This window comes from Megalops cyprinoides, chromosome 13, assembly GCF_013368585.1.
Source record: "Megalops cyprinoides isolate fMegCyp1 chromosome 13, fMegCyp1.pri, whole genome shotgun sequence".
Classification (NCBI taxonomy): domain Eukaryota; kingdom Metazoa; phylum Chordata; class Actinopteri; order Elopiformes; family Megalopidae; genus Megalops; species Megalops cyprinoides.
In genome coordinates this window covers 34,019,981-34,047,649 of record NC_050595.1, presented here as the reverse complement: position 1 = coordinate 34,047,649, position 27,669 = coordinate 34,019,981, and the positions used below count along the sequence as shown (strand labels likewise).

Sequence of the window (27,669 nt, the reverse complement as noted above, 5' to 3'; positions counted from 1 at the left end):
GAATGAGCTGGTAGAACGCATGCTGCCCATTGGTTCCAGGCTCCCCCCAGACAATGGGCCCAGTGTGATAGTTCACACGGGTGCCCTGCTTAGTGATGTACTTCCCGTTCGACTCCATGTCACCCTGTGGTTACCACATTTGAAATATACTTTCAGTTTCACTCAATTTAAACTGAAACACACTCAAATGTCACCTGCTGTTAGCTTTCTGCTATGAGAAGTCATTGCTTTCCTGCATTCTGATTTCCTCTGCTGTCTCAGCTGAGCATGCTCACCAGCCTTGCTAATTCCCCCAGCCATGGTGATGACTGACCTGCTGGAAGTAGGCAGCAAAGCGATGCATGTACTGGTCGTAGGGCAGCAGGGCATGAGTCTCCACCCGGAAGAAGTTGATGTACCAGATCCCAAGCAAGGCCAGAAGAATTGGGGCGTTCTCCTCCAGGGGGGCGGTGCGGAAGTGGTTGTCCTGAGAGAACAGGAGGAATATGGAAACCTAAGGGGAAAAGCTCATATGCTCTAATCCCCATCCCACACAGAAGTGCATCTCTCATCTTAAAACAAGTGCTGAGGCAGAATTCAATTCTGAGTGCTTGGTTGAACACAGAACTGTTGTATGCTGCATGGCAGGGGTCGGCAACCGGTGGCACGCGGCAGCGTAATCATTGGCACACTCGCGATAAGCGTGCGAGAGAGGATTTTTAATTAATTATTTTTTTTAACCCTGTCGCACGTAACTTATTTATTATGCTATGTAGCACGCGTGTTATGTTACATGGTTCATTATGTTTTCATTAGCATTATTAAGCTTCAGTTAGCTCCCGCCACCACGTTCTTCCGAATAAGATGACACGCCCCTTAAAACTGACATTCCACCAATGAGCCAAAAGGGGCAGGGTCGTAGCGTTCAAAAAGGGTCGTTCAAAAGCATGTTGAAAATAATTTATTTCTTTATTCAGTGGGCATAGGCTAATCAATGTTTGGGGTCTGTGTTAGCAGTGTACCTATTAAACATAGGAACTGACATAGGAACTGTATAGCTAATATGCACACTGTGTTAAGTGTTATTGCACATCGCAGATTTTCCCTCATATCGTGCAGGCCTAATGTTAAACTTAATGTTGATATGGCATACTAATTAACAAGAACATTTCAAACTGGCACTTCATATCAAAAAGGTTGCCGACCCCTGCTGTATGGTGTGTAATGTCACAGTTAATGTCACAAGTGATGTCATAGATTTTCTACTGAAAAAGTATTTGATGCCGCTCAAAAAGGTTTGTTTTGTCAAACTGACATTGCTTTGTATGATTACAGTGACTTGTGAGAAAACAGAATTACGGGGATGAACAATTTTTTGCCCTGCAGACAGTGTATTTCAGCTGTCCAAAAAATATTGGAAAGTTTGTCGCTCAACATCTCTATAACAAGAGCAGACCCCTACCATCCAGTGTGCTCCGCTCAGCAGCTTCTCAAAGTTCTCAAAACCTGAAGAGCAACCAGAACATTGTTTTAAAGACGAGAAAGACCTCTTAGTTTGTTTTCATAATATGGTTGATATCACACTGAATATCTGAAAAGTAAACAATACAATCTAATCAATATCTGCATTCTGGGAATCCTTGGGGCCTATTATCTCCACATTAACTGGGCGATAATACACCAGTGTGTTTCTACAGTTTGAATATGCAGTTTTACACCAATTTACTGGGACTGGTAAGTAAAACAAGTCTAAAATTCAAATTTCAGTACAATATTCAGCTCCAGTTTAACTAAACAATCTTACAGGTTCACAAATTAAATAGTCAGGCCTTGGGCTGAATTTAATCCAAATTTACAAGGCAGGAAAAATTGCCTGCCAAATACAGACAACAGCATATTTTAAGCATTCTAGCGTTACCCTTGTTGGGCGTTCTCCGATTGCAACCAGCTATCAACTGTTTTGGCCGCTTAAATCTGTATGCAGAGATGAAAGTGGGCTTAGCTCTGACAGACATACCTATGTGCAGTGCAATGGATAACCCAATTGCTGACCACAAGGAATAGCGTCCACCAACCCACTAAAACATAAAAAATAAGAGCATTATCATTTGGAGAACATGAGTGGTCCTACTCCCCCGCCAGTGCTGTATGGCTATATGATCTCAGGCACGTTTTCAGCTTCCTTCCCCTCTCATCAGACACCATAGAGAGTGTCACATGTCAGGCAAGGCTCTAAGTTGTAGGTGACAGAGAAAAAGGCCAGAGTTCACGGTGCTTTAATGCACATCATAGGAAGACCCTCACTTTCTAAAACATTGTCCCACCTGTCTTGCTGTCAGTGCAATGACTTGAACTTATAATTAAACAGAACATTCTACTGCTGCATGAATCGATCACAAGTAGTGCATGTTCCCTTCCTATTATGTACAGTGATGTCACCTTTAATCTCCCTAAATCTAAATCACATACTTCACATACGAATTGTAAAAAATATGGCTTTTCATCAAGTTCAGGAGTGGCAGTTCAAGGCCATTATGTTTTAAATACCAACAATGTCGCAGAGTTTAACCCTCTGACCTTTGGTGCAACCCAGCCTTTACAGTAACCTCTGCAAGAGAGAAGGTCACAACCAATAATAACATGCAGAGACTGGACAGTCATGGGAAGACAGGGATTTGATTACCCTGCAGCTGTCGGTCTCCATGCACTATTAATAGCCACATCCTAAAGCTTGGTAAAACATGGTCCTGGGTTTGATTTTATGGAGTTAGAGCATCATTCCAGATGTCTGACTTACGTCCCAGAACTCGAACATGTTTGCAGTGTCGATCCCAAATTCCTTCACTTTGGGCTGAACAAAAGAGGACATACCAGGGTGAATAATGTTAAGCCACAATTCCTGGGAGAACATATGTAATACACAATATCAAAGACGCATGTTTCAATAAGTGAACTTACTGCATTGGTGGAAAGAGCCACAAAGTGCTTGGCCACAGCAGATGGCTGTGAAATAGAGGGAGATACATTACATTTCATTCTAATGCATTCATTTGGTTAAGATCTCAGATCTCAGGTTAATATCCAGGCTACTCACATCTTTTGCAACATGCAGGAACCATTCCTTGGCAGACTCTGCATTGGTGATGGTTTCTTGAGTGGTAAATGTCTGAAAACAAAGATGGAAAATACACAAACATACAGACAAACAGTAAGATATATTTGCCCATTTATTTGTCCTCATTCCAGGTTCTGAAGTACCCAAGGCTCAAGTCAAAAAGTCATGAATCAGGGTTCAGGATTCATGGTCAGGTTGTGAATTATCTGACTTAAATATTTCAATATTTTGCATCAAGTTGATTGAAACTGATAATTATGTCCATATTAGTCAGTTAAATAGCCTTCTAACCCATACACTGCAACACAGTTTTGTGCATTGATTGGCATAAACATGAATCTAGAAGGTCAAAATGAAGATTATTAAATTAAGAGTATTATGGAAATAGATATACCTTCACATTTTGCATGTGCAAATCACTGTATTCTAATTTGCAAACCAATTAATAGTGACATTTCAGCTTCTTCTCTTCAAGGGAATTAAATGCTTGCTGGTGTACTCAGAGTCAATATTCGAAGTGCAGGACAAAATCTATCATCACCCTGTGATGGAATCACAGCCAGGTGTTTTTTATTCACCCATCAGTTATTAGTATTTTACCCAAACATAGGATTAAGAGACTTTTATTCTGCTCATTTCTTTATTTAGACCAAAGAATTAGTCATGTCAAATCATGACTAGGTTAACTGATATTATATGCTTGGGTAAACAAATATATCAATTCCACCTTCATGCAAATGCCTTCCAATATCTTACCAGTTGATATTATATGTTTGTATGTACTAATACATCAATTCCATCTTTTCAATCAACTATGAATAGGCATATTAAAAACATCAGTGGACAATTGAAAATATTGTCTTACCCAATTTCATACAGAGTAATTAATCAGAGTAGAGAGTAATTTTCTCAGTTCTCTCAATAGTACAAAATAAAATATCCTCAATGAATCTCAGCTGCATTCTGGACCAAGCTGGTGACACTAAAAACAGATCACTGATGCTACTGAGTGACATGTTCAGCTTACGTGCTCACTCATGCTATTGAGCTTGGATACAGTCTCCCCTCTAAGCCTCCACTTCAAAGTCAACCAGCTGACAGGCTTCATTTTACATTATCGAAGCCACATAAAGAAGCTTTACCTGCTGTGGGTGTTTAACTGATGACCTTGCAGTCTGCATGGCAACCAAGAGATATGATTAGCTTGCTGAGCTATAAACCCAGGTGCTTTGCCAAAGGAGTTACACTTACTTTTACAGTGGCAGTGGTTGATGTCACCTTCTGTAGCTGACACTCACGTGCGTACTCATAGTCGCTAAAGCACTCTGCTCCATAAATAATTGATAACTACTGTCCCTCACTTCTGTATGGAGCAGTTGAATATTATAGCATGGTAGCATACTGCTGTGTTGTTAACTGTTTGGTTATGTAGGTATTATTGGCACATCTTTTTCATCTAAGTAACTAGAATGCCACAAAATGTAAAATATCAATTACACACCATAGCTATACACTATACAATAATATCTGTATATGCTACAGAAAATGCTTCTATCATTTCCTGCATTTCATATTCCACAAATTTTTGTAGTGTGTATTTATACAAAGCAGTGTGTATTGAATACATGCAGGCCAAGTATACAGCTTGATATTACTTATTGAGAATATTCAGGGTCAGCACTATGCGGATTGGTACTATAGCACGATTCCCCCCTGGAGCACTGCTGCTGTATCATTGGGCAAGGTGTTTAACCCCCAATTGACTCAGTAACTACCCAGCTGTATAAATGGATAAACAAAATTGTATCAATTGTAACAATGTATATAAGTCACTCTAGATAAATACGTCTGCCAAATGACAATAATGTAATGTAATATTGTAACAGTGCATGAGAGGTATGACTAAAGCACTTTCCTTGAGATGTCCAAAAATAAATTTAAAGTTACAAAAGAGGTCACAAGTAAAAACAAAACATGAAAATGCCTACATTAAAACACAGGTGCCCCCTTACAAAATGTACTAGAAGGTAATGTTTTCATTTTCAAATGCTGCTATCATTACCACTGTGACATGGATATTTACCTTAGAGGCAATGATGAAGAGAGTGGTCTCAACATTAAGCTCAGCCAGAGTCTTAGCGATGTGCGTTCCATCGATGTTAGAGACGAACCAGACACGAGGCCCGCCCTTGGAGTATGCCTTAAGAGCTTCAGTGACCATCAGAGGGCCCTGGCACATGACACAGGGGCTTATAACACCAACAAAACACACTATATCTTCACTATAACAGCACTTGTTTTACAGTGCTTTGACAAAAATTCACTTAAAAAACAACTGGTCACAGACATCACAGATAATTCCTACTCACCAGGTCAGATCCTCCAATGCCGATATTGACCACATCTGTCATGGGCTTTCCAGTGTAGCCTTTCCATTCTCCACTACGTACTTTCTGTATCACAGACAGAACAGATATACAATACAAGTGTGCACAGCATAAATATTTTTTGTCAGTTTAGTATGTTTTGTGACACTGGCTGCCTTACAGCCATTTTGAATGGTAAAAGGTTTTGGACAACAGTGCCTCGGAACTGACAAATCCATAAATATCCAGGAGCCTTTCACTCATCTTTTCAGAGGAAAGTATCACAACATTCACAATTCACATGCAGACAACTCATGAAAGGGAGGAGAAAATAATCCAGAACAGATGCTAAGTGACAGTTGAGACAACAGGGTCAGTTTGTACTTACATGACAGAAGCCCTTCATTTTCTCCAGGATCTTGTTGACCTCAGGCATAACGTCCTGACCGTCAACTTTTATGGGTGTGTTGGAGCGGTTCCTCAGGGCGACATGGAGGACAGCACGACCCTACATACAGATGGAGAGTCAGAGCCCTGAACTGAAGGTAAAGGACTGCACTGTAAAAATACAGAAACAGGGCTCTGTCAAACTTGTTCTCCAACAGTGATGCAGGCAATAAATGAATCAGAAAAATTATCTTTCATCAATATTTATTGTTAATGTATCTTATCACAATAGACTTGGAGGTTGCACTGAATTAGAGCATCTGTCGCAGAATTAAATACTAAAACAGAATTGGGTACACCCAATCTGTTGCCATTCAAGACGAAATCATTTTTTCTCAGTGAAGAAAGGAATGGAATACTATGTATTCCTAGAACATATCTTGAACTAAATCTAGTGTCTCACAGACTAGACATGTCACTTCGACAACAGCAAGCATAAAACAACAAAAAGAGACAATTTATCAACTGCATTTCTGACTCAACATTAATGGCAAACTTAAAGTGCCCGTGAATGCTTCAACTCAGCAAAAACACCAGTAACTGGAAGGTTACTACCTCAAAGATAAGTGAATTGTAACCTATTCAAATGAACTCTTAAAATGTGAAAGTGACATTGCAAACATACTGTAAGGATTGTTACATGATTCCATTCATGCAATATATGGTTTGTAAGAGAGAAAAAGAAATGCATAGATATCACTTTAAAATCATACCACATAGTCTGAATAGATCAAACAAACCCTTCAGAGGTGAAAGCAAGGTTGAAAAAGCAATAAGCAATATTGTAGCAGCCGTTTCATAATTCTACTAGCAAAATAAGCAGTTAGTAAGACTGGGTAAAACAGCATAGAGTTTGCTTAAAAACCATGCAAAATATGCAAGAAAATTGCATGCTGTGGTTTACATGCAAAGTGAAACAACACCTTTCAGTGATTTTTTTTTTACTTTACTGTGTATTAAAAGCACTATACACAAATCCTCATATTTATTCAAACACAGTTTGTTAAAATGTATTGTTTAATATTAAATGTTTATTCAATGTCACCAGGTTGTGTAAGATGTGTTCCTTTGTTGATAGACATAGATGGCAGTGGGTGTGGCTGAGCTGACATTATGGCAATGAGGTACGTTGTACCTCAGTGAAGTTGATCTTTTCTCCAGTGAACATCTTCTCCCTGGCAGTCTCCACTCCCCTAGACTTTGCCTGTGCACAACCAAATCAAATGCCATGAGTTCACAATACAAAAAGAACTGCATATTCAGTACAAATAAAACTACAGTATATCAAGACCTATTCAGTAACAAAGGCAGAATAGTATGGTTTTTGGTGTGATCTGCATTGACTAATGATGTTGATCTTGTCACATTGGGATTTTTGTGCAGATTGTTTTTTGATGCAAATAATTATTCAGGCTGGACCACAAACATCTTTGACACTGTCTTTGTGAATGGCAAGAGGACATAAAATATGCATTAAAATATGTATTATTTGAAATGGTCAATGAAATTGCGTTGCCTAACTAGTGTCAGTTCTGAAATTCCAAAATAGACCTGAACAAGTGTTTCACACATGAAAATGTTTGGATACACATGCCTGTGATATTGAGACTCTTCAATTATCAGTAAGAAATTAATAACGTGATTATTACCATCTCGACCAGTATCTTCATGACTTCCGCATTGATGAGATTCTTTGAATAATCAAGCAAGATGTCTCCATCCTCAGTCTGAAGGATTGTGCTAATCAGAGAAAATGGTAACGAAATAGTTACTTCAAAGGACTGCTCTCACTGTAGGTCTAATCATTTTCTGTAAACATTATTTAACAAAAGGTTTTGTTATCTGAGTCAAAACAAAGATTTCTTGCATGCCAAACTAACCTACTGAAATGGCATAGGCCAGTGTTTCTCAACCCTCTCCTGGAGGACCCCCTACCCTGCATGTTTTAGATCTCTCCCTGCTCCAACACAGCTGATTCAAATGATCAGTTTGTTATTAAGCAGCTTCGGGAGTTCATAACGAGTTGATCATTTGAATCAGCTGTGTTGGAGCAGGGAGAGATCTAAAACATGCAGGGCAGGGGGTCCTCCAGGAGAGGGTTGAGAAACACTGGCATAGGCTATCTGCCTTAATTCGGGAAATGACTCGTAACAGTTTCTAGCATTGTGCACTAAACGTCACGCGTATTGCACTAAACGCGTATCACCACCTCCAGTGGTTCCAGTATTCTCTCTCTAAAGTTCAGTGACAGAGCCTAGCCTTAAATTGGGGACTTCTAAATTACTGTCCGACACTTGCTCTTTAGCAAAGCTACACTCGATGTGCGATCATGCACACAGACTCAACTGCTGCTCTTCGTACTACATTATCGCTAGGGTTGGATAAATAACGGATTTGTCCGTTATCGGTGTGCAATTTCAAACAACAGCACAACTGAAATATTTCACTGCAAGAAACTTTACAGCCAATATGGCCCGATTAGAACGCAAATCAATTTGCAATTTTAAATTTCGGTCTTAACTCACATTTGATAGAGCATTGAAACAATAACTTAGCCTAACTCGGTAGCTATCCAGTAATCAACAACACATTAGCACACATCTTCCAAATATCCAAGCCAAGCGACTTTTAGATATCATTCAGCCTGTGTGGGATCTCCAAAGACGTAGGAACGTATCTGCGCAGTAAGTAGCATTCCAACAAATCACAGCCCATAGCAATGGGTTTATCGGTTCAAAAACCCCAGTCAAGCGAAAGTGCGCTTGACGGTAAAGGCTCCCAGCAAACGCCTCCCTGCGTATCCAGACGGAACTCTGACAATTGCAATTCATAAACGAAGCTAGCAAAGTTCCGGGTGATGTGGGAAAAGTATATATACAGCTAGTTGGCTGGCTAGGTAGGCGCAACAGATGTTCGGTAGGTACGTTAAGGTGAATGGTCACAAGTGTAGTGAACTGATGTTGTAAAATTCTACTGATAAAGTAGGCCTATAGAATACAAAGGACTGAGGAATCAGACTTGGTTACTCAAACATTACTGTCGATAAAGCCTGATCTCACAAATGTCCTTGTTTCTAAATTAAGATGAATCTGACCTTTTGAAATGCGGTTGGTATGACAGCTACATTATGATTCTGTTCCATTTGAGGGAGTTCAACGTTAAACACATTATGCCTAATTTCTGACTTGAATGTGCCACTTTATGGCTACTGAACCTCTGCTAGCCTAATCGTACAAACTAAAAATATAAATAGAGTATATTGTGATTTAGCCTAGAGAATTGGTATACTAATACAGAAAACATACACGACGCCGCCCCTATATTATGTACAACGATTTTACTATATTCTTATTGCAGTTGCATTTTTTTTTATCTCTATCTAGCAATATCAACATTACATATTTCTTCGTTACGCATTATTCTTTCGATTATTATTATTTTATATAAAACATGTTGCTGTGACGTATAGTGACGCTGCTTTGCGCTTACCTAAATTTGCTGAATCTTTCCTTGTCGGCATCGAACATCTGCCTCATACTGAGGCTTCCAGCGTTGGACTTGTACCATTGTTCCAGTTTTTGGTAGTTCGGATCACTTGTTAGCCCCATGACGGCTTCGTTCTTCTTGATGAAGTTGATGAGGCCGTTGGTGGATGAGTCGTGAGAGTGCACCTCGGTGGCGTCCTGAAGCTCCGCCTCAATCGTCTTTGCGAGCTGTTTGCCTAGTTCAACTCTGTTTGGGGAATTACCGATAACACTGGATCTCTTCACGAATGCATTCACCGCTTGGTTGACATGGTTGCCGCATGGACATCCCAAATTAATCCAAGCCATTTTAACATTTACTTTGGGTCATTACAAAGCAGGGATACAAAAATGCGTATACCAAAGTCGCATTAACACCACTATACAGAAAAAAACGAGCGAGGACATCTGAGTATGTGTGAACCCACCACACAGTATTGTAATAAGTAATCCCCTCGTTACATAAGTGCTACCAAAGATTATGAATAGGTTGGTTTATACGTTCCGTGCATGTGCCCTGCTGTGAACTTGCTTGCTGTGTCTATCACCTGTCCAGGGACTACACATGAAATTTAACTAATAGCCAATTCTGGGACAAATTAATTAACTCTTCATATTCCCAAATAAATAAATAACTAGGCCTATTAAGATGCAATATGAAGATGTGGGTCTTCAGTCTGTGCTGAGGATAGCCAGAAACTCCACAGTACTTCCATATATTTGTGTCTTCTTTTACTAACACTCTTCATACCAGACAATAATTTGAGATCCAGTTCTGCTACTCACCCCCACTGGTCAAAACTGTTGATCTCCCACATGAATCCCTGTACAAAGATCTTGTGCTCATACAAAGCTGCACAAAAGCACCAGAATAAGAGGGGATTACCTAGATGCACAATAAGAAATATCCAAAAATGTACAGTGCATACTGTTTATAAGAATCACAATTATCCTGAAGGATTTGCTTCCTGTAAGTGATATTTTCGTAAACAAGCAATTTCAAGCGAATAGAGAATTTGGACATTTCTGTTTGAAATAACAATTAGCAATTAACAATTTTCAATTAGCCTAATTGGGAAATGTTCTTAGTTTAATAATTTGACCAACAGGCAAAACACATTCAAACGCATAGTATGTCTCTGCTTGTAATCCTTTGTAGCATAAAGTATTATGTTAATTGGACTATTTGTAAATCTATCAATACAGCACTGTGGGACTATAATGTATCGTCAATGTCCTTAAATTTGTTTTTTAAAATAATCATTTTGCGTAATTATTTTTAGATGTCATAATATTTGACGTTAGTGTCGACACAGTTTGTTTGCAAGCTTATCTTGTGTGTCAAGGTTGTCTTGTGCCTTGTGTGCTGCCTCAGTCATATTTGCCTTGCCAGTTCACTTCCTTTGTCCTTCAGTATACATCTATCAATACCCACCCTGTCTTAACACTCACAAAGGCAATGTTTCTCATATACAGGCTAGGTCTTTCTTATTCATGTCTTCCATCTTTTCTGCCAGGTCGACTGCCTTTAAAAATTAACTTAACTGCACAACTTTATTCTCAATGTATTTTATGTACTACATACTATGGTAAATATGTAAGTATCAGACTTTTCATAAGACTTTTAAGATCATTATGTAACTTTACATCTCAGTACCATATTATACACTGTCTGTGATCACAAAATGATTCTTATTTTAACAGTGTCATTAAAGGAATGATTCCATCCTGGTGTTTTTGATTACTATATATGGCTTACATCAGTTATTCCTGAACAAAGTGCACATTAAGCTTTGAAGACTCAAAAAAAACTTAATCTGCTAAAGCACTTATCTATGTCAGCCATAAAATGTACAATTGGATGCACTCTAATTTGACTGTTGGACATGAAATTAAATGCCCAGAATAAAATGCCAGTGTAGTGAGGGGCAGTGCTAACTGCTTCATCAGTTTGCTTTTGCTTTGTACGTACCAATGAGAACTCCTAGAACGTAGGGTGTCAGCTTCTCAAAGATAATAGAGTTGGTTGGTCTGTTTCCTTGAAATACCTTTAAATGGAAATGAACACAAACAAAACTGCATTACACCTTTACTTGTGACAGAAAGTACACCTCACTTCATTAAACTGCTCAATTGTAAACTTGCATTATCTGTGCTGCCATGCCCCATCTCCACGCATTATACTCAAAAAACACCAGGAGGCAATATTGCTTTTGTCCCAGTCATCACTATCTCTAATTATAGTTGTAACAAGAATGGCCACTGGAAATCTGCTCACTTTATGAGGGAGCAGTTTCTGCAGCGCTTCTCCACTAAAGCCTGCTGCCTCCAGCTCCTTCTTGGCCTCCTCTGTGGTCTTCCCCTTCATCAAAGCCTCAGTCTGAGCCAGGAAGTTAGCAATCAGGATCTGAACAAAATCAAATGTACTACTGGTCAATAATAATGTATTTAATTTGATGGCATTATGAAGACCCTGACATATGATATATGAATTTATAATGTGGACAGGATCAATATTCATTTCAGGATAAAACACTTTAACAGTGAGAATTAAAAACTAGCCAGCTAGCACTGAAGTTGATTACCTAAAATAACTACAGGCAGCAAGAGAAGTTTACACAAAATCAGTGGAATGAAGGATTTCAAAAAGGTTATTTCTGCAATATAACATTTTAGAAATAAAGCTGTTGTCTAACCCTGGTTCTGCAGAGCCGGCACAGCCACTGTACTGAGGGCAGTGATAAGCGTATTGGTTTAGGAAATGGCTGACAGACTTACCTTGTGGTGCAGGTTGTTTCTGATGGGGTGCTGTGTCTGGGCAGGGATGAGGAAATCAGCGGGAACCATGCGGGTTCCTGTGGAAGGAGACCAAGGCCTCAATCTGCCATTTTACCATTCAGCTGCTGAAGAGATTTTTATTACCATCTATCATAAAGCTAGTTACGACTATGATCCACATTTATTTGAGAACAAATATATATCCAAAAATGATCAATTACAATTGAGAATTGTTATCAATCACAGAATAGATCATGGATAGTTTACACAGCACCAATAAGGAATTACTGCAAAGAAAAAACTACATTTACTTTGAACAATACCTTTCTATAAGTCTTGAGTTTCTATGCATGCTTAGCATTGAAGCCAAGACATTTTAGCATTTTTGTCACATACTGCGCATGTCATTCTGTTGAGTTCTGTTTAAATTCTGTTGAGTGGAAAATTCACTTGTGACATTGTAATTAGAAAGCGCAGGCCAGAAAGCAATGCCAATTGCACAGCCACTCTAGTGAAAAATTGTCTCTGATTGTACCTTGATGAATGAGCTGGTAGAACGCATGCTGCCCATTGGTTCCAGGCTCCCCCCAGACAATGGGCCCAGTGTGATAGTTCACACGGGTGCCCTGCTTAGTGATGTACTTCCCGTTCGACTCCATGTCACCCTGTGGTTACCACATTTGAAATACACTTTCAGTTTCACTCAATTTAAACTGAAACACACTCAAATGTCACCTGCTGTTAGCTTTCTGCTATGAGAAGTCATTGCTTTCCTGCATTCTGATTTCCTCTGCTGTCTCAGCTGAGCATGCTCACCAGCCTTGCTAATTCCCCCAGCCATGGTGATGACTGACCTGCTGGAAGTAGGCAGCAAAGCGATGCATGTACTGGTCGTAGGGCAGCAGGGCATGAGTCTCCGCCAGGAAGAAGTTGATGTACCAGATCCCAAGCAAGGCCAGAAGAATTGGGGCATTCTCTTCCAGGGGGGCGGTGTAGAAGTGGTTGTCCTGGAGAGAATGAGAGGACCACTATAACTTTGCTCGAGATGGTTCAGGTCACATCCTCAACCTCTGTCCCACTGTCTTCTTTCAGATGACACTATATCTTGCATTGATCTGTCTTAGAGTTCCCAGCTACTTACAGGAAGAAAGTAAAGGAAAAAGTAGTATCTATGTCCCTTGATATTTCCTTTGATTTCCCTGCATGTTGTGAATAGCTAATCTTTTTTCTTCTATTGTGATAACAACTCCTAAAGAAGTAGATAGAACCCCTCTGATACAATCATAAGTTCTGCACACATGCAGTAATGCTCAGAATTTAGAAAATGTTTTGTACAGGAACACTGAACTATATAAACAAATTTACGTATGAGTTCCACAAACTCTTGGATTTATAGGTGTGCACAACTGACGGTGTATGCCATCTGGGGAAGATCAAATCTCAATCCCACAGAGTCAGAATTCTTTTCTGAGTGGATGGCTGAACAGTGAGAAGTGTCATGCAGTCCATTAAAATGGCCCAGATAAGATGGGTGGTATGTGATTATGACACCATTTGACTGCTGTTGAAAGCAAAGACCTCTGTTCATGGAGTTATAATGCAGGGTATGTTCCATATAATGCATATTTTTTCAGGATTAATTATTTCATGTTCATTTTGGCAGAATACACTCTAAAAATCTTGTTCACTTAACTATTGAAAAGTATTAAGTTAGTGCAACTTGTATATCTGCACTCTAATTCAGCGATTGTAGAGTTGTTTAGCGTGTTGGGGTAGTGGGTGGAGCTTCCCAGCATGCCTTGCAGCGATGGACTGTTATTTTACCCACCATGAGTGTGACTGTTCCCTTTTATGTAGTTCCCTCCTAGCGTGAGCATATACCTCTCCCCCTCCCTTTTTTCTTCCTTTTCTTTTTTTTGCCCTTGGTTCTGCTCATGCCTAATGAAAGCTGGGCAGTGAAACTGAGTAGTAGCAGAGTTATTGTTTTGAAACAAAAACCCAGTTTGCTATGTTGGATGTTAAAAGTGAAAAAAACAACTTGTCTATTATCCCCTGTGCACTGATTCTATGTTATGTTCCTTTGTCGATTAACATTATTTGTAAAAAATAAAAAATAGAAGTGGGAGGAAGATGATACACTATATGGTCAAAAGTATTTGGCCACACCTGTTTTTCAGGGTTTGGGCTATGCCCCTTATCTCCAGTGAAGGACAATCTTAATGCTTCAGCATACCAAGACATTTTGGACAATGCTACGCTTCCAACTTTGTGACAACAGTTTGGGGAAGGCCCTTTTCTATTCCAACATGACTGTGCCCCAGTGCACAAAGCAAGGGCTATAAAGACATGGTTTGATGAGTTTGGTGTGGAAGAACTTGACTGGCCCGCACAGAGCCCTGACCTCAACCCCATCAAGCACCTTTGGGATGAACTGGAACAGAGATTGCGAGCCAGACCTTCTCGTCCAATGTCAGTGCCTGACCTCATAGATGCTCTACAGAATGAATGGGCACAAATTCCCACAGAAACACTCCAAAATCTTGTGGAAAGCCTTCCATTTATTACTCCAGGAGATGGAAGAGCTCATTGTGCAGCTACAGCGTGAGGGTGCACGGCTTAATATCACCAGAAACTTCTTCATTAAAATTAAGTTGGTTCGACTTAAGTTTTTAGAGGACAAAGCAAATCATGCTGGTTGTACTAGAAAAGTCTCATGGGATTTACTCAACAACGGCTGAGTTGGAATTACTTAAAAAGATCAATGCAAATTGTTACCTTAATTTTTTTAAGTTGAACCAGTGTATTATTATTTAGTATGTGGCTTGTAAACTATTTTGTGTGATTATATTAGCTTGTGGTAAACTATAATGAATGCAATGTGCAATTTTGTGCTGTCCAAACTTAAATGCACTTACATGTTACATTAGAAAGTGTGATTATCACTTGGCATCTTTTTCAATGAGACTGGACACTTACCATCCAATGTGCTCCACACAGCATGTCCTCAAAGTTCTCAAAACCTGAACAGCAACAAAAACATTAATTTAAAGAGCAAGAAGATGGCGCTGTAAAGCATAGACGTAACCCAAGTGAGCTCCTGCACTATTTGTCTATCCGTTTATTTACCCACATAAGTGATAAAAGGGCGAAATTTCCAGAGCTTCGTGGGGATATAATGAATCTAGAAAATTACTTTTCTAGCAAAAGTAAACAAAACGTAACAAACGTAATGGTTTCAACTGACCCCTAGCTAAGTGTCTCGCCGTGGTATTTGTTTTGAATGAGCATTTTTTATGTGATTATTAAACATAACTTTGCTTAGTAACTTGGATTACCATAGGGTGCTATAAGCCAGTTTTTGCTGTTTAAAGTGTAAAAATCCAATAAAAAATATTGTTAAAAAAATTCTAAGGAGCAAACAGTCTTCTGGTTTGCTGTCATAATATAGTTGGTATCAGACTGAATATCTGGAAAAAAATGACAAACTAATATCTATTTTTTGGCGACCGCTGGAGGTTTCTAATACATTAGTGTATTTCCATGGCAAGAGATGTAGTTCTGTGTCTGTTTATTGGTGCAAGTAAAAGAAAAACAATATAAAACAGCATAATATATATAAAACACATCAGTTTCATTTGGAAATGAAAGTGTGCTAATTGCTGACAGACATACCTATGTGCAGCGCAATGGACAACCCAATTGCTGACCACAGGGAATACCGTCCACCGACCCACTAAAACAAAAAACATACGAACAATATAATTTGCAGAACATAACTGGTTCTGTCCCCCCCCATTAATTAATAAAAAAGTGATAATATTCTCTATCCTCAGAAACCTTATTGATACAATGTGTTCTTCCTGCACTTTGTTATAATTTGTGTTGATATATTCAGTAATATTCAGTAATATTGTTCAAGACTACATTCACATCTACATCTGTGATACACCACCACACTGGCCTGACTCACCTGCATTTTGCCTACACTATTTCACCTCATATTTGTATTTTAATATGATTTTCCTTACCACTGCTATAGTGTGCACCCATTCTAAAAAGCACTTTGAAAGGCTCTCATTTCAATAACTAAAAATGGGAGCTAAGTTCAAGTTCTTTTCATAGTTTCATCATAGCTTAGTCCAGGTTTCCTAACCCTCATACACAGGCAAGAATGCCTTGTTCTATGTTTCCTTCGCTCCATGGATTTAATGGGATCTTGGAATTATATAATACATTATCTTACTTTAATAACTCTCTGTCTCCTGTGCCTTGTTTTATTCAATGAATGCAGTGTATGGTGTTGTGTGCTGAGGTTTAACTCATTTTCAGAACATAAAATCACAGTGAGGTTCACAGGAAGATCTCATGTAACTGTGGGTCTACAGGAGTATGGCCATCAGCAGGTCAAGTGTAGCAACAGTCTATAGTTGGATCTATGAGAAATAGAACCGCATACCCACAAGCAAACAACTGCCCAAGTTAGTCGTATTTCCCTGATGTACCAGTAAAGTAAAATCTCTATCCTTATTATGTACAGTAAAGATGTCACCCTTAATCTGCCTTAATCCTGCCCACATATTTCACATAGAAGTCCTATAGTATATTTCAGAAGTGGCATGAAGGACAGTAAAAGACCATCATACTTTCAATACCACCAATGTAGCTGAATGTATATCTGAGCTTTGGTGGAATGCATCATTTGCAATAACCTCTGCAAGAGAGAAGGTCACAGCCAATAATAACATGCACAGAGTGAACAGCCATGGAAAGGGGGTGGGGGTTTGATTACGCAGCTGTTGGTCTCCAAGTACTTCGCAGGTCAAAAGGCTGTGCTATTAATAGCCACATCTGAAAGTATGGTCGAGCACAGTCCTGGGGCTGTTTTTTCTGGAGTTAGAGCATCATTCCAGATGTCTGACTTACGTCCCAGAACTCGAACATGTTTGCAGTGTCGATCCCAAATTCCTTCACTTTGGGCTGAACAAAAGAGGACATACCGGGATGAATAATGTTAAACTGCAGTTCCTGTGAGAACATACATGCGACACACAATATCAAAGATGCATGTTTCAATTAATAAACTTACCGCATTGGTGGAAAGAGCCACAAAGTGCTTGGCCACAGCGGATGACTGTGAAATGGAGAGGAATAAAAAACATTACATTATTCTAATAATTCATTTGGTTATGAGGTTATGAGGCATCCCCATTCTAACCATCTGAGATAAGCAGGTTACTCACATCTTTGGCTGCCTGAAGGAACCATTCCTTGGCAGACTCGGCATTGGTGATGGTTTCTTGAGTGGTAAATGTCTGAAAACAAAAATATCACACATAAAGCAAAACAGACAGTAAGGCAATTAGTTAAGTAGTTTCTTCATTTCAGATTTTTCAGAATTACCCAATACTCATGGCAAAAGTGCACAAATTGCAGTTCATTGCATATTTTAATTTGACTTGAGACTTGAGATTTTAAATGTGTTACAAACTGAAAGAACTATTATTCTGTCCATAAGACCAACTTAACCTCTAGACCCCAACATACGTAAGTTTTATGCACTGACTGTGGTAAAAAAAAAGAATCTAACTTATAAAAATGGGTATCAAATATAAAGGAAAAGATGTGTTTTCATATTTTGCATGTTCAAAGCATTGTGTTATGAATAAATCAATTAGTAGCAACACTTCGGCTTCTACACAAGCAAGCGTTACTTCTCAGCATACTTGGAATGAATATTTTAAGCATTAGCATCATCACATGGAATGACATCCAGCTATTCATGAATCACCAGAGATATGTATTCCAGTGTAAACATAAGATGCAGGAGTTGTTAACTTTGTTCTGTTCATTTAGCCTACATAATTAATTATATCAAATGAAGACTAGGTTCACGCAGATGCCTTCCAATATCTTATCAGTTGATGTCATATGTTTATATATACAAATATACCAGTTCCATCTTTTAAATCATCTATGAATAGTCATATCAAAAACATCTATGGACAACTGAAAGTGTTGTCTTACCTGCTCATATAAAGTAATTCATCAGAATAGAGAGTAGAGTGTAATTGTCTCAATAGGACATAAAATACTCTCAATGAATCTCATATCAGTGCTGTAAGAAGACTATGCTCATCATTTAAGAGTCCTGCTTGATGCCAGGTCATATGCTTCCAATGAATTAATGTTTGGTTTCACTTGAATGAGAACAAACATTTCAAATTTAATTTGTTAAATTGCCCAGTAGCAGCACTGGCAATACATAGATTCGGAGTCATATCTTAGCAGCTGCAAAAGAAGAGCAATTCACACCTTGGTACCATGATAGATTTTAAGACCTAGGTATTCATAAGTCTTCATTCCTACAGGTCTCAGGTTTCACAATTCATTGAATCTCAGTTGCATTCTGGACCAAGGTGGTGACAACTCCCTCTTTAGGAGATGCTCAAATCATGCTACTGAGTGACATCCTGAGCTTACATGCTCACTCATACTACTGAGCTTGGATACCATCTCCCCTCTGCCTCCGCTGCACTGTCAACCAGCTGACAGGCTTAAGTGTACATTATCCAAGCCACAGCCACAGAATAATCACCTGTTGCGCGTGTTTAACTGATGACCTTTCAATCTGCATGGCAACTAAGAGATATAATTAGCTTCCTGAGCTATACCCAGGTATTTCGTAAAGAGAACTAATCACACTCTTTTTATGGCTCTGGGAAGCCATACTTTAGTGGCATGTAAGTGAGCTCTGCCATACAAACAATCACAAACTTCTGTCCACTTGTTATACATCATGCATTTGAATACTATAAGGCTATTAGACAGCCAGGTCGCTATGAAGCTGTGTAGCAAGCTGTCACATTTTTACAAGTATCTAGAATGCCACAAAATGCAAAATATCAATCTGCACAACATAGTTGTAATAACTTGGTATGCCACGAGGAAAGTGATAATGTGATTTTCAACAGAAAGAACATTATTATCTGTTAACTATAACCTTTGAAATTGTGTACTAAGTACACATACCATGATAAAATCACACGAAAACGACCAAGAAAGTACAGTACAATGTCATTTCCAGCTGTTCTATTGTGAAGAATTCATAAAGACTGGATACGTGTTAACCCACCAAAGTAGCTAGCTAGTCCTGAGTTAGCTGGGTCATCACAAAACACCTCCTACTTCATTGATAGCAGCTAGTTAATGGCACAGCTAACTTACATGGCTATGTTACTTCTCATTTTATACAAATTAATTTTCTCAATGCCATTAAAGGTATAGCTTTTGAAATACGATTCCAGGTCACAGTCATGTTGGTCCAGCCTTTCTCAGAAGTCCTCCAGTCTGACAGGAGTCTTGTGGCCACTTGCTGACATGATCTCTGGCTTGTAATCCAGCAACAGAGAGCATGTTGCAATGTTGTGTCTATTATAAATCCCCCCTTTACTTTAGCAAGACATCTTAAATGACATTTATAAAAGACTTCAGCAATAACCTACTTAGCTAGTTAACAGCCACACATAAGCAGACCCAAACCAGTAGCCCAACTATCTAAAATTGCTGTTCTAGTTAGGAAACTGCACAGATGCAGAATCATGGCTAAGCACCCACTGCCCAGATAATCCGCTGGCCATATAAAATGTTTAGTCAACAAAGTCAACAAGAGCCAAAAGGAAATGTCAGAAATGTCTGTTTTATAATTTCCACTTATGCTGTCATTACCACGAAATGTACTAGAAGGTAACGTTTTCATTTTCAAATGCTGCTATCATTATCACTGTGACATGGATATTTACCTTGGAGGCAATGATGAAGAGAGTGGTCTCAGCATTGAGCTCAGCCAGGGTCTTAGCAATGTGCGTTCCATCGATGTTAGAGACAAACCAGACACGAGGCCCGCCCTTGGAGTATGCCTTAAGAGCTTCAGTGACCATCAGAGGGCCCTGGCACATGACACAGGGGCTTATAACACCAACAAAACACACTATATCTTCACTATAACAACAACTGGTCACAGACATCACAGATAATGATTCCTACTCACCAAGTCAGATCCACCAATACCGATATTGACCACATCTGTGATGGACTTTCCAGTGTAGCCTTTCCATTCTCCATTACGCACTTTCTGCATCACAAGCAGAGCAGATATGCGATATTAGCATTAGCATAAGTTAGCATTTAAATATCTGTGACAGGGAAGTATTTCAATTACACTTTATAGAGCCACACTGTGAGCTGTATATTTGTTTAAATGACAGTTTACGAATATTTTTGCAAGTTTGCTATGTTTTTTGGTATTGTGAAAAAGTATATTGTTATTTACTGCCATCTAACCCCTTTCAACTACAATGCCTCAAGATTCAAAACCACATGTATCCAGGAAGGTACTGTGCAATTTATTCAATGAATCCATCACATTACAAATTCATAGTAAAATGGAATGAAAGCTTATCCCACAAAGGCTGTGAGAGTGACACTTAGCTTGCACTTACAATGCAGAAGACCTTCATCTGTTGCAGCACCTTGTTGATCTCCGGCATAACGTCCTTACCGCCAACTATGATGGGCGTGTTAGAGCGGTTCCGCAGGGCGACGTGGAGAACAGCGCGACCCTACATACAGACAGAGAGTCAGAGCACTCCACTGTTCTCCAATATTGATGCAGACAATAAGTGACTCTAGTATCATTTCTTACATTACATTGTGTTATATTACAGCCTTTAGAATGGAAAGAATAATCCACAATACTTCAGAGAACATCTTGCTCCCTCGCGCCTGAATGCATCCTTTGCATAGCACCCAGTACTTGATCCCCCTAGACCCTGAGTGAAGTTTAATATAGTGTAGTGTAATATTGCTCTGAAAGACAAATTTAGGTAATGCTTGTATCTGTGTAACAAGCTCGTATTATGTAACAATGTTAAAATTTATCACTGTTAGGTACAACATTTATGCTATTACAAAAGGTAATGATGCTTTATACTCACTGTTATGCATGATGTGTACACTAACAGGTATTGCTGTATGCTTACAGTATATCATAGCACTGTTTTTTAGCATGACACTCAAGGTGTAGTGGCTACTACATACATATGAACTTGATTTGACTGCTTTTCTTGCTCTTCTTGATTTGTTGTCTCTTACTTCTGCTTTACTTGCAAGGCCATCATGGCAAGATGCCACGATGGCCTTGCAAGTAAAGCAGAAATAAGAGTAAGAGTACTGCTAAACTAGTGTCATACAAGGAATGTACACCTTCACTCAGATGACAATGGTGACAGGAAATGTACTACTTGTGTCACTTGAACAAAAGCAAGACACAAAACACTCAAAGATACATTTTATCAGCACATTTATGATTTGACATTAATGGCAAAGCTAAAGATGATCAGTATGCTCAGACAGCAGTAACAGCAAGGCTACTGTTTCAAAGATTGGTGATAGTCAGCTATTCAAATTAACTCTTAAGATGTGAAAGTGAGATTGAAAAAATAATACTGCAAGGACTGTTACATGATTCCATTCATACAATATGTGGTTTGTAAGTTAGGAAAAGGGGTGCATAGATATCCCTTTAAAACCATGCTAAACAGTGCATATATGAATACAGTAGTTTACACTGAATGTAATCTTTAAATTGCTTTATCATTTACTTCTTGGTTTATTGCAAGTACTCTAATGAGATCTTCATATCCATTCATCTCAGGTTTTGCAGATTTATTTAACAATAAATGCTCATCTTGTGCCATTAAGTGAGACGATACCCTCATGAATATGACTGCAGTGATTACAAGTATAGAACATTGTACAACAGAAGTGTAAAATATTGCCATTTTGTCCTTGCAGGTAAATTATGGAGGCTGGACCACCATGTGTGTATTCCTTTGATAGACATAGATGGTAGTAGGTGTGGCTGCGATGACACCATCTCCCATTGTACCTCAGTGAAGTTGATCTTTTCCCCCATGAACATCCTCTCCCTGGCGGCCTCCAGTCCCCTTGACTTTGCCTGTGCAAAACCAAACCAGTTGTCATGAGTTCAAAATACACGAGAACTGCATATTCAGTACAAATAAATCTAAAGTAAATCAAGACATATTCATGAAAAAGCCCAGAATAGTATGATTTATGCTACCTGTTCTGCATTGACTAATGGTCAATATTATAAAATTTTGATTTTTCTACACAGAAGGCCATTTAATCTGTCTGTGGAGCAACAGTATTTGTATTTGTAATCAATTGTTTTTCAAGTTGCTGATTTGTCTGAATGACTACCTTGGCATTTCCTGAGACAAAAATGAACCATCAAAAAAAGAACTTAGGTTAGTTAAGCTGGTGCAGTGGACAACACTCCAGTGAACCTATAGATTCTGCAGTCCTGATATTTCACACTTCTAAACAGTGAAGCCATGCTGACTGCACCTATGGAATTAGAAGACCTCAGACAAGAAAACATGGAACTGTGGGGATGTGTGAATGTGTGTGAAAGCATGCCCTCTGTTCAAGCTGAATCAGTTTTATGGCCCATGAATTATGTCTGCTTGCTAAAAATGCATTCAGATGGCATCTCTTGGAATCTGACAACTGCATGTTTGAGCAAGACTTGAGAAGCCAAAAACACCAGCAGACAAGAGTGGGGTTAAAACGAATTCTCTAAGAACTTCTTTGTTGTAATACAGACTATATAACTATATAAAATGACTTTCAAATTTAATGAAAAGGAGAAATGGTCTGTCACAAGAGAAGGAATTGTTGGTGTGTATAAAAACTGTAAATTGGAAGATGGGGGACAGTACTATTTTAACTTAACACAGTAATGTTTTAAATCAGGTCAATAACCAAAGAAACTGATTTTACATTCAGGAGAAAAAATGTATTATTACGCAAAGGATGACTCCAGAAATACTCTTATCATCAGCGAGGGGCTTTTTAATTATGAAGTATGACAGTTGAACTGTGATGTCAATGCCAAAGCCTGCTGTTCCAACCAGTTACAGCACATAGTAACATAACTATGCAACCAACTGAAATAGCAATAGTGTCAAGATGCAGGCACAGACTCAGATGCAAACTAGGCAAGTATGGGTTTCAAGGGCTTTAACTGGAATCGCTGGGCAGGCTCAAGGTGGCAGTACAGGCAGAGTTAAAACCGGAAAGACAGTCCAAAGCAGCCACAAACCAAGAGCAGGGATCAGAGATGGGAACAGGCTGGGTCAGAACTGGGTAGGCAGTCAGAACAGGCGACTGAGGCAGGAGCAGCAGGCAGAGATAAGGTACAAACTCAGGCAGGAGTCAACACAGATTCAGCAGTACAATTAACAGGCAGGTACACAACAGTGAAAATGCTGGAACAAGCTAGCAACAAGACAGAGACAAGCAGGGTATAAATAGGGCTGGGCTGATGAGGCGATGGGATGCAGGTGAGCAGGCAGGCAGGTGGAGGCGATCAGGCAATCAGCTGGGCGGGGACAGGGCGGTGAGCGGGGCAGGGCTGGAACACATGGGAACAGTAAACAAAAGCACATGGACCATATTGACAGACAGGGAGAACACAAAAACAACAGCTAGGGGGCTGAAGTACTGACAAATACAGAGCTGGTGATGGGTATGATCATAGAAATCACTCTGCTGTACTAGTGTCAGTTTTGAAATCACATGATAGATCAGGACAGCTGTCTCATGCATACCAAATGCAAAGGTTTACACAAAAATGCCAGTGATATTTAGGCTCTTTGAATTAACAGTATTAATAACTGGCTTATTACCATGTCAACCAACATTTCCATGACGTCCTCGTTGACAAGATTTTTTGAATAGTCAATCAGAATGTCGCCATCGTCAGTCTGAAGGATTGTGCTATTCAAAGAAAAAAAAATGGCACAAATATATGAATTTCAACAAGACTGATTAGATTGGCAGGAAAGACTATTTCCGATAAGCAGGACACCGTTAATTCGTTATGAAACGTTTGGCTGAGAAAGGTAAAGATTCTTTCTTCACCAAATAAACTGTTGACAGTGGAAAACTATTTCTGACATTATGAAAAAATGACTGGCTGCTGATATTATGTAAATTATCGCACTCCCTTTGACACCGCCGTCAGTGGTGGTATTTACTTTTTGTTAGTACTTAGGCAGCGCCGGAGTTTGGCCTTGAATGAATAATTTCCTGAATAAGAAGGAATGCTTTCAGCTAATCCGCTCTTAACGTACAACGAGGTCAAGGTATCACTGTTTTGGAAAACAATGGTTAAGTTCTCGCCGTTTTAAAATTGTATGCGCAACAACATAATACAACAAAACAACAAATAATACTGCAGCCGCAACATGTCGCCTTCCATGAAACGGTTCACATATATTTTTTCCCATATTGTCTACGGTCATTCTTGTTTTAAAATCAAAATAAGAGAACATAATATAACCCATTTATAAATGAAAAACATCTTTGGAATCCTACAAATGACATTTCGAACATGTAATTTACTCATTTAATGGATGGTGTGAGGAGCATATGAACTCAGCTTCAGATGCTCCTCACACCATCTATAGTTAATAGTTATAATAGTTAACAGTCCAATAACCAATGAGCCCAAGAACAACTAAGCCGGGGAAATAACGCGGTACACTTTCGTTTCTTTGAAAGCCTGCACAAGCTGCGAAAAATAGGCCTAGCCTATTATGTTATTTATTTGCGCAAGCAGTGCTTAACCGTTGCTCTGTGAAGTGTTGATATTTTGACCGCAGTGGTTTACAAATGGTTGTGAATGTCCACCTTCTAAATTTGAACGGTAGGCCTATGTCGCTGCAGCAACCCCTAACCAACTGCACAACTACGTGTTATTCTTTTGGTTAGCTACATTTTATCCAAAATAAGCTGCTAGCTACGAGATAGTTACCGTTAAACTTGCACTTACCTAAATTTGCTGAACCTTTCCTCGTCAGCATCAAACATCTCCCTCATACTGAGGTGTCCCGCGCTGGACTTGAACCATTCTTGGAGTCTCTGGTAGATCGGGTCGCTTGTGAGTCCCATGGCGTCGAGCGGAGTTTGGACCGGCCTTGTCTGCACACCTTCCCAGTGGGTGGGAGTGGGTAGGATGACAAGGAATAGTAAAGTGCTTTGCGAGAACCATAGACTATGTATATATAGTCTATCCTTTAGCTCCAATTGCAAATCTCTTTATTGCCCCTCCTACGATGACAGCGCAACACCGACCAATGTCACGGGTAGCGTGACACATCCTTAAATATCAGCTCTACCCTACATGTGTACATTACAAGAGCGACACCACTGAAGTATTTCAGTTCATTTCGACGCTTGTAGAATGCCACAAGCTGTAGGAGAGTAAGGAGCCTCATCAGTTTTTTAAATACCAGGCAGATGGCGGCCTTCATTTGCCGATGTTCCTGAAAGTCGTCAGTGCTTTTCTTCTGTGAGTCCAGTTGTGGTGTCTGTTTTGATGGTGTTTAAGAGCACATGCGGTGAATTCGCCCACACTTACATGTTGAAGAAGTGATTCCTACTGTCTGAAGTATAGCCATGTGTATACCATTACACTTCCATTACCTAAAAACATAGTTACGTTTGCATTTACAACACGATGTTACTCGTTGAAATATGACATGTCATCTCGTCCTCCCTGCCCGAATATGATCGCAGATATCTCTGCATGTTCTTTTGTAGCTTGTAACAAACGTCTGGCTTCACCAAAAACATGGTCCTGTGTCTTTTAATGTTTTCAAACAAAACCAAATTGCAGTGGTTCATTTCAAGTTCTCATAATGTAATATTTGAATGCAAGAAATACGTCATTTTAATTTAACGTAATATTGCATAAATCATTATTAGGCCCTCTGAGCAGTCTAGTATGGTGCAGGTTGGCACGTCACGCACACTAAAATAATGCTGTATGCTGTAATACTGATCGTTCTGCAGCTATGTCATTAATGCTGATATGTAATATATCATTCCATGTTGTCCTGGTAATTTATTCTGCATTAAAGCACCCCCCCCCCCCCCCCCCCCCCAAAAAAAAAAAAAAAAGAATAAATAAGTGATTCATATGCTGAGTGAGGCCTGTCCAGGTTCTCTTGCATGTACCAGTGCCTTCAAGCTCTCCAGCACCCTCTGCTGTATTGTGCGAGTTGCTACAGTAGTACTATTGACCAAAATGTTCCTTAGACAGCGGCATGGAATTACTCAAGCCATTTTCCAAAAAAATTATGATGTCTTCTTTGTCGCTGTGAAACAGACATGTAGTCATTTTTATGCAAGAAAAATAATAAACGAAAATAACACGATTCATTCGATGGCATTGTTTTATTTCCGGAACATTTTGAAAGAACATTTCTCTCCAATAAGAAATGGTGGCAGTGTGAAACTCACCTATCTCCCCTCACCATTATTAGGGGTCCAAGCACCGAAGGTACTGGAACCCTCTTGTTTTTACTTGGATTATTATTATTGTTATTGTTATTCCCGCTTTTCCATTCTTGCCCATAAGACCAAAACCGTGCATCGACAAGTCACCAAAGTTGGTAGGATGGTAGAGGGTCATCTCCTGAACAATTGTCTACAATATGGCATCCATGACCTGGCAGCCATCTTGGATTGAAATCACCATTTTCAAAAGCTCAGCCCTCTTGACCTGTTTGACGAAAAGTCACGAAACTTGGTATACAGGTTCCCCTCATCACAAGGAACAACTTTCCCTCTTGAACCTTTCAAGTTCGCCTTATTGGATTTTGAGCTAATTTGCATAATTATGATTTCAGCAAAAATGACATCTCCTGAACGGTTGGGCTGATTTGCAAGAAACTTGAAACGTGTTTAGCCAATATCATTCACCGTTGCATCAATCATTCTGAAATTTCTTCTGCACAATGACAAGGCCTCACTGATACGATATTCCAAATTTGATCCGTCAAAAAACACAGACTCCACAAGGGCTTGAACACGCCCATTTTAACCCAATTTTTAATATTTGAAAAATATACTTAAAAATCTTATTCTCATGAACCGTAACTTCAATTGATGCAAAATTCCATATGTCGGGGTATGTTTGGGTATTCTCTAAATTCTAAATTCTAAAATCTAAATTGCAAAGGAGTAGTCGCTATGTCAAATAACACCAGAGCTATGTTTCAATCAAATTGCAATGGTGACATAATGAGTTGTGTGACATTTAATACTCATGTGCTTCTGAACCACTGTGCTGATTGGCACAAAACTTGGTATGTACTATAAAATATCTATAAAACAATTATTAAGAACATCATTGCTGCCACAAGCCAAACTATGCATTTTACATGTATGTTGAAAAGCCAGTATATACCCAAAGCAGCTGCAGATTACATGGAATGGAGAGATTAAGAAGCCCCCTAATGCCTCCCTTTCTTCAATAAAACATAATGCACTGTAGTTAGTACTGTACTTAATTATGCTTCTTCTAAAA

The 27,669-nt window shown here is 39.2% G+C and overlaps 1 protein-coding gene across 1 annotated transcript; it reads right to left on the bottom strand.

Annotated features, from left to right (window-relative positions):
- LOC118788330 (glucose-6-phosphate isomerase-like) lies at positions 1–25,262 on the bottom strand. Its single transcript, XM_036544289.1, is given in 31 exon segments — positions 1–124; positions 314–444; positions 446–466; positions 1,442–1,485; positions 1,997–2,057; positions 2,777–2,830; positions 2,938–2,982; positions 3,074–3,145; positions 5,178–5,324; positions 5,464–5,547; positions 5,849–5,968; positions 7,043–7,111; positions 7,557–7,647; positions 9,397–9,639; positions 10,218–10,284; positions 11,404–11,479; positions 11,710–11,838; positions 12,210–12,286; positions 12,745–12,874; positions 13,064–13,216; positions 15,186–15,229; positions 15,882–15,942; positions 17,133–17,186; positions 17,296–17,340; positions 17,450–17,521; positions 20,009–20,155; positions 20,257–20,340; positions 20,708–20,827; positions 22,156–22,224; positions 23,981–24,071; positions 25,129–25,262. Coding segments are annotated over 31 exon segments (2,772 nt in total). The 5' UTR covers positions 25,248–25,262; the 3' UTR covers positions 1–72.
- Between the last annotated feature and the right edge of the window lie 2,407 nt (positions 25,263–27,669).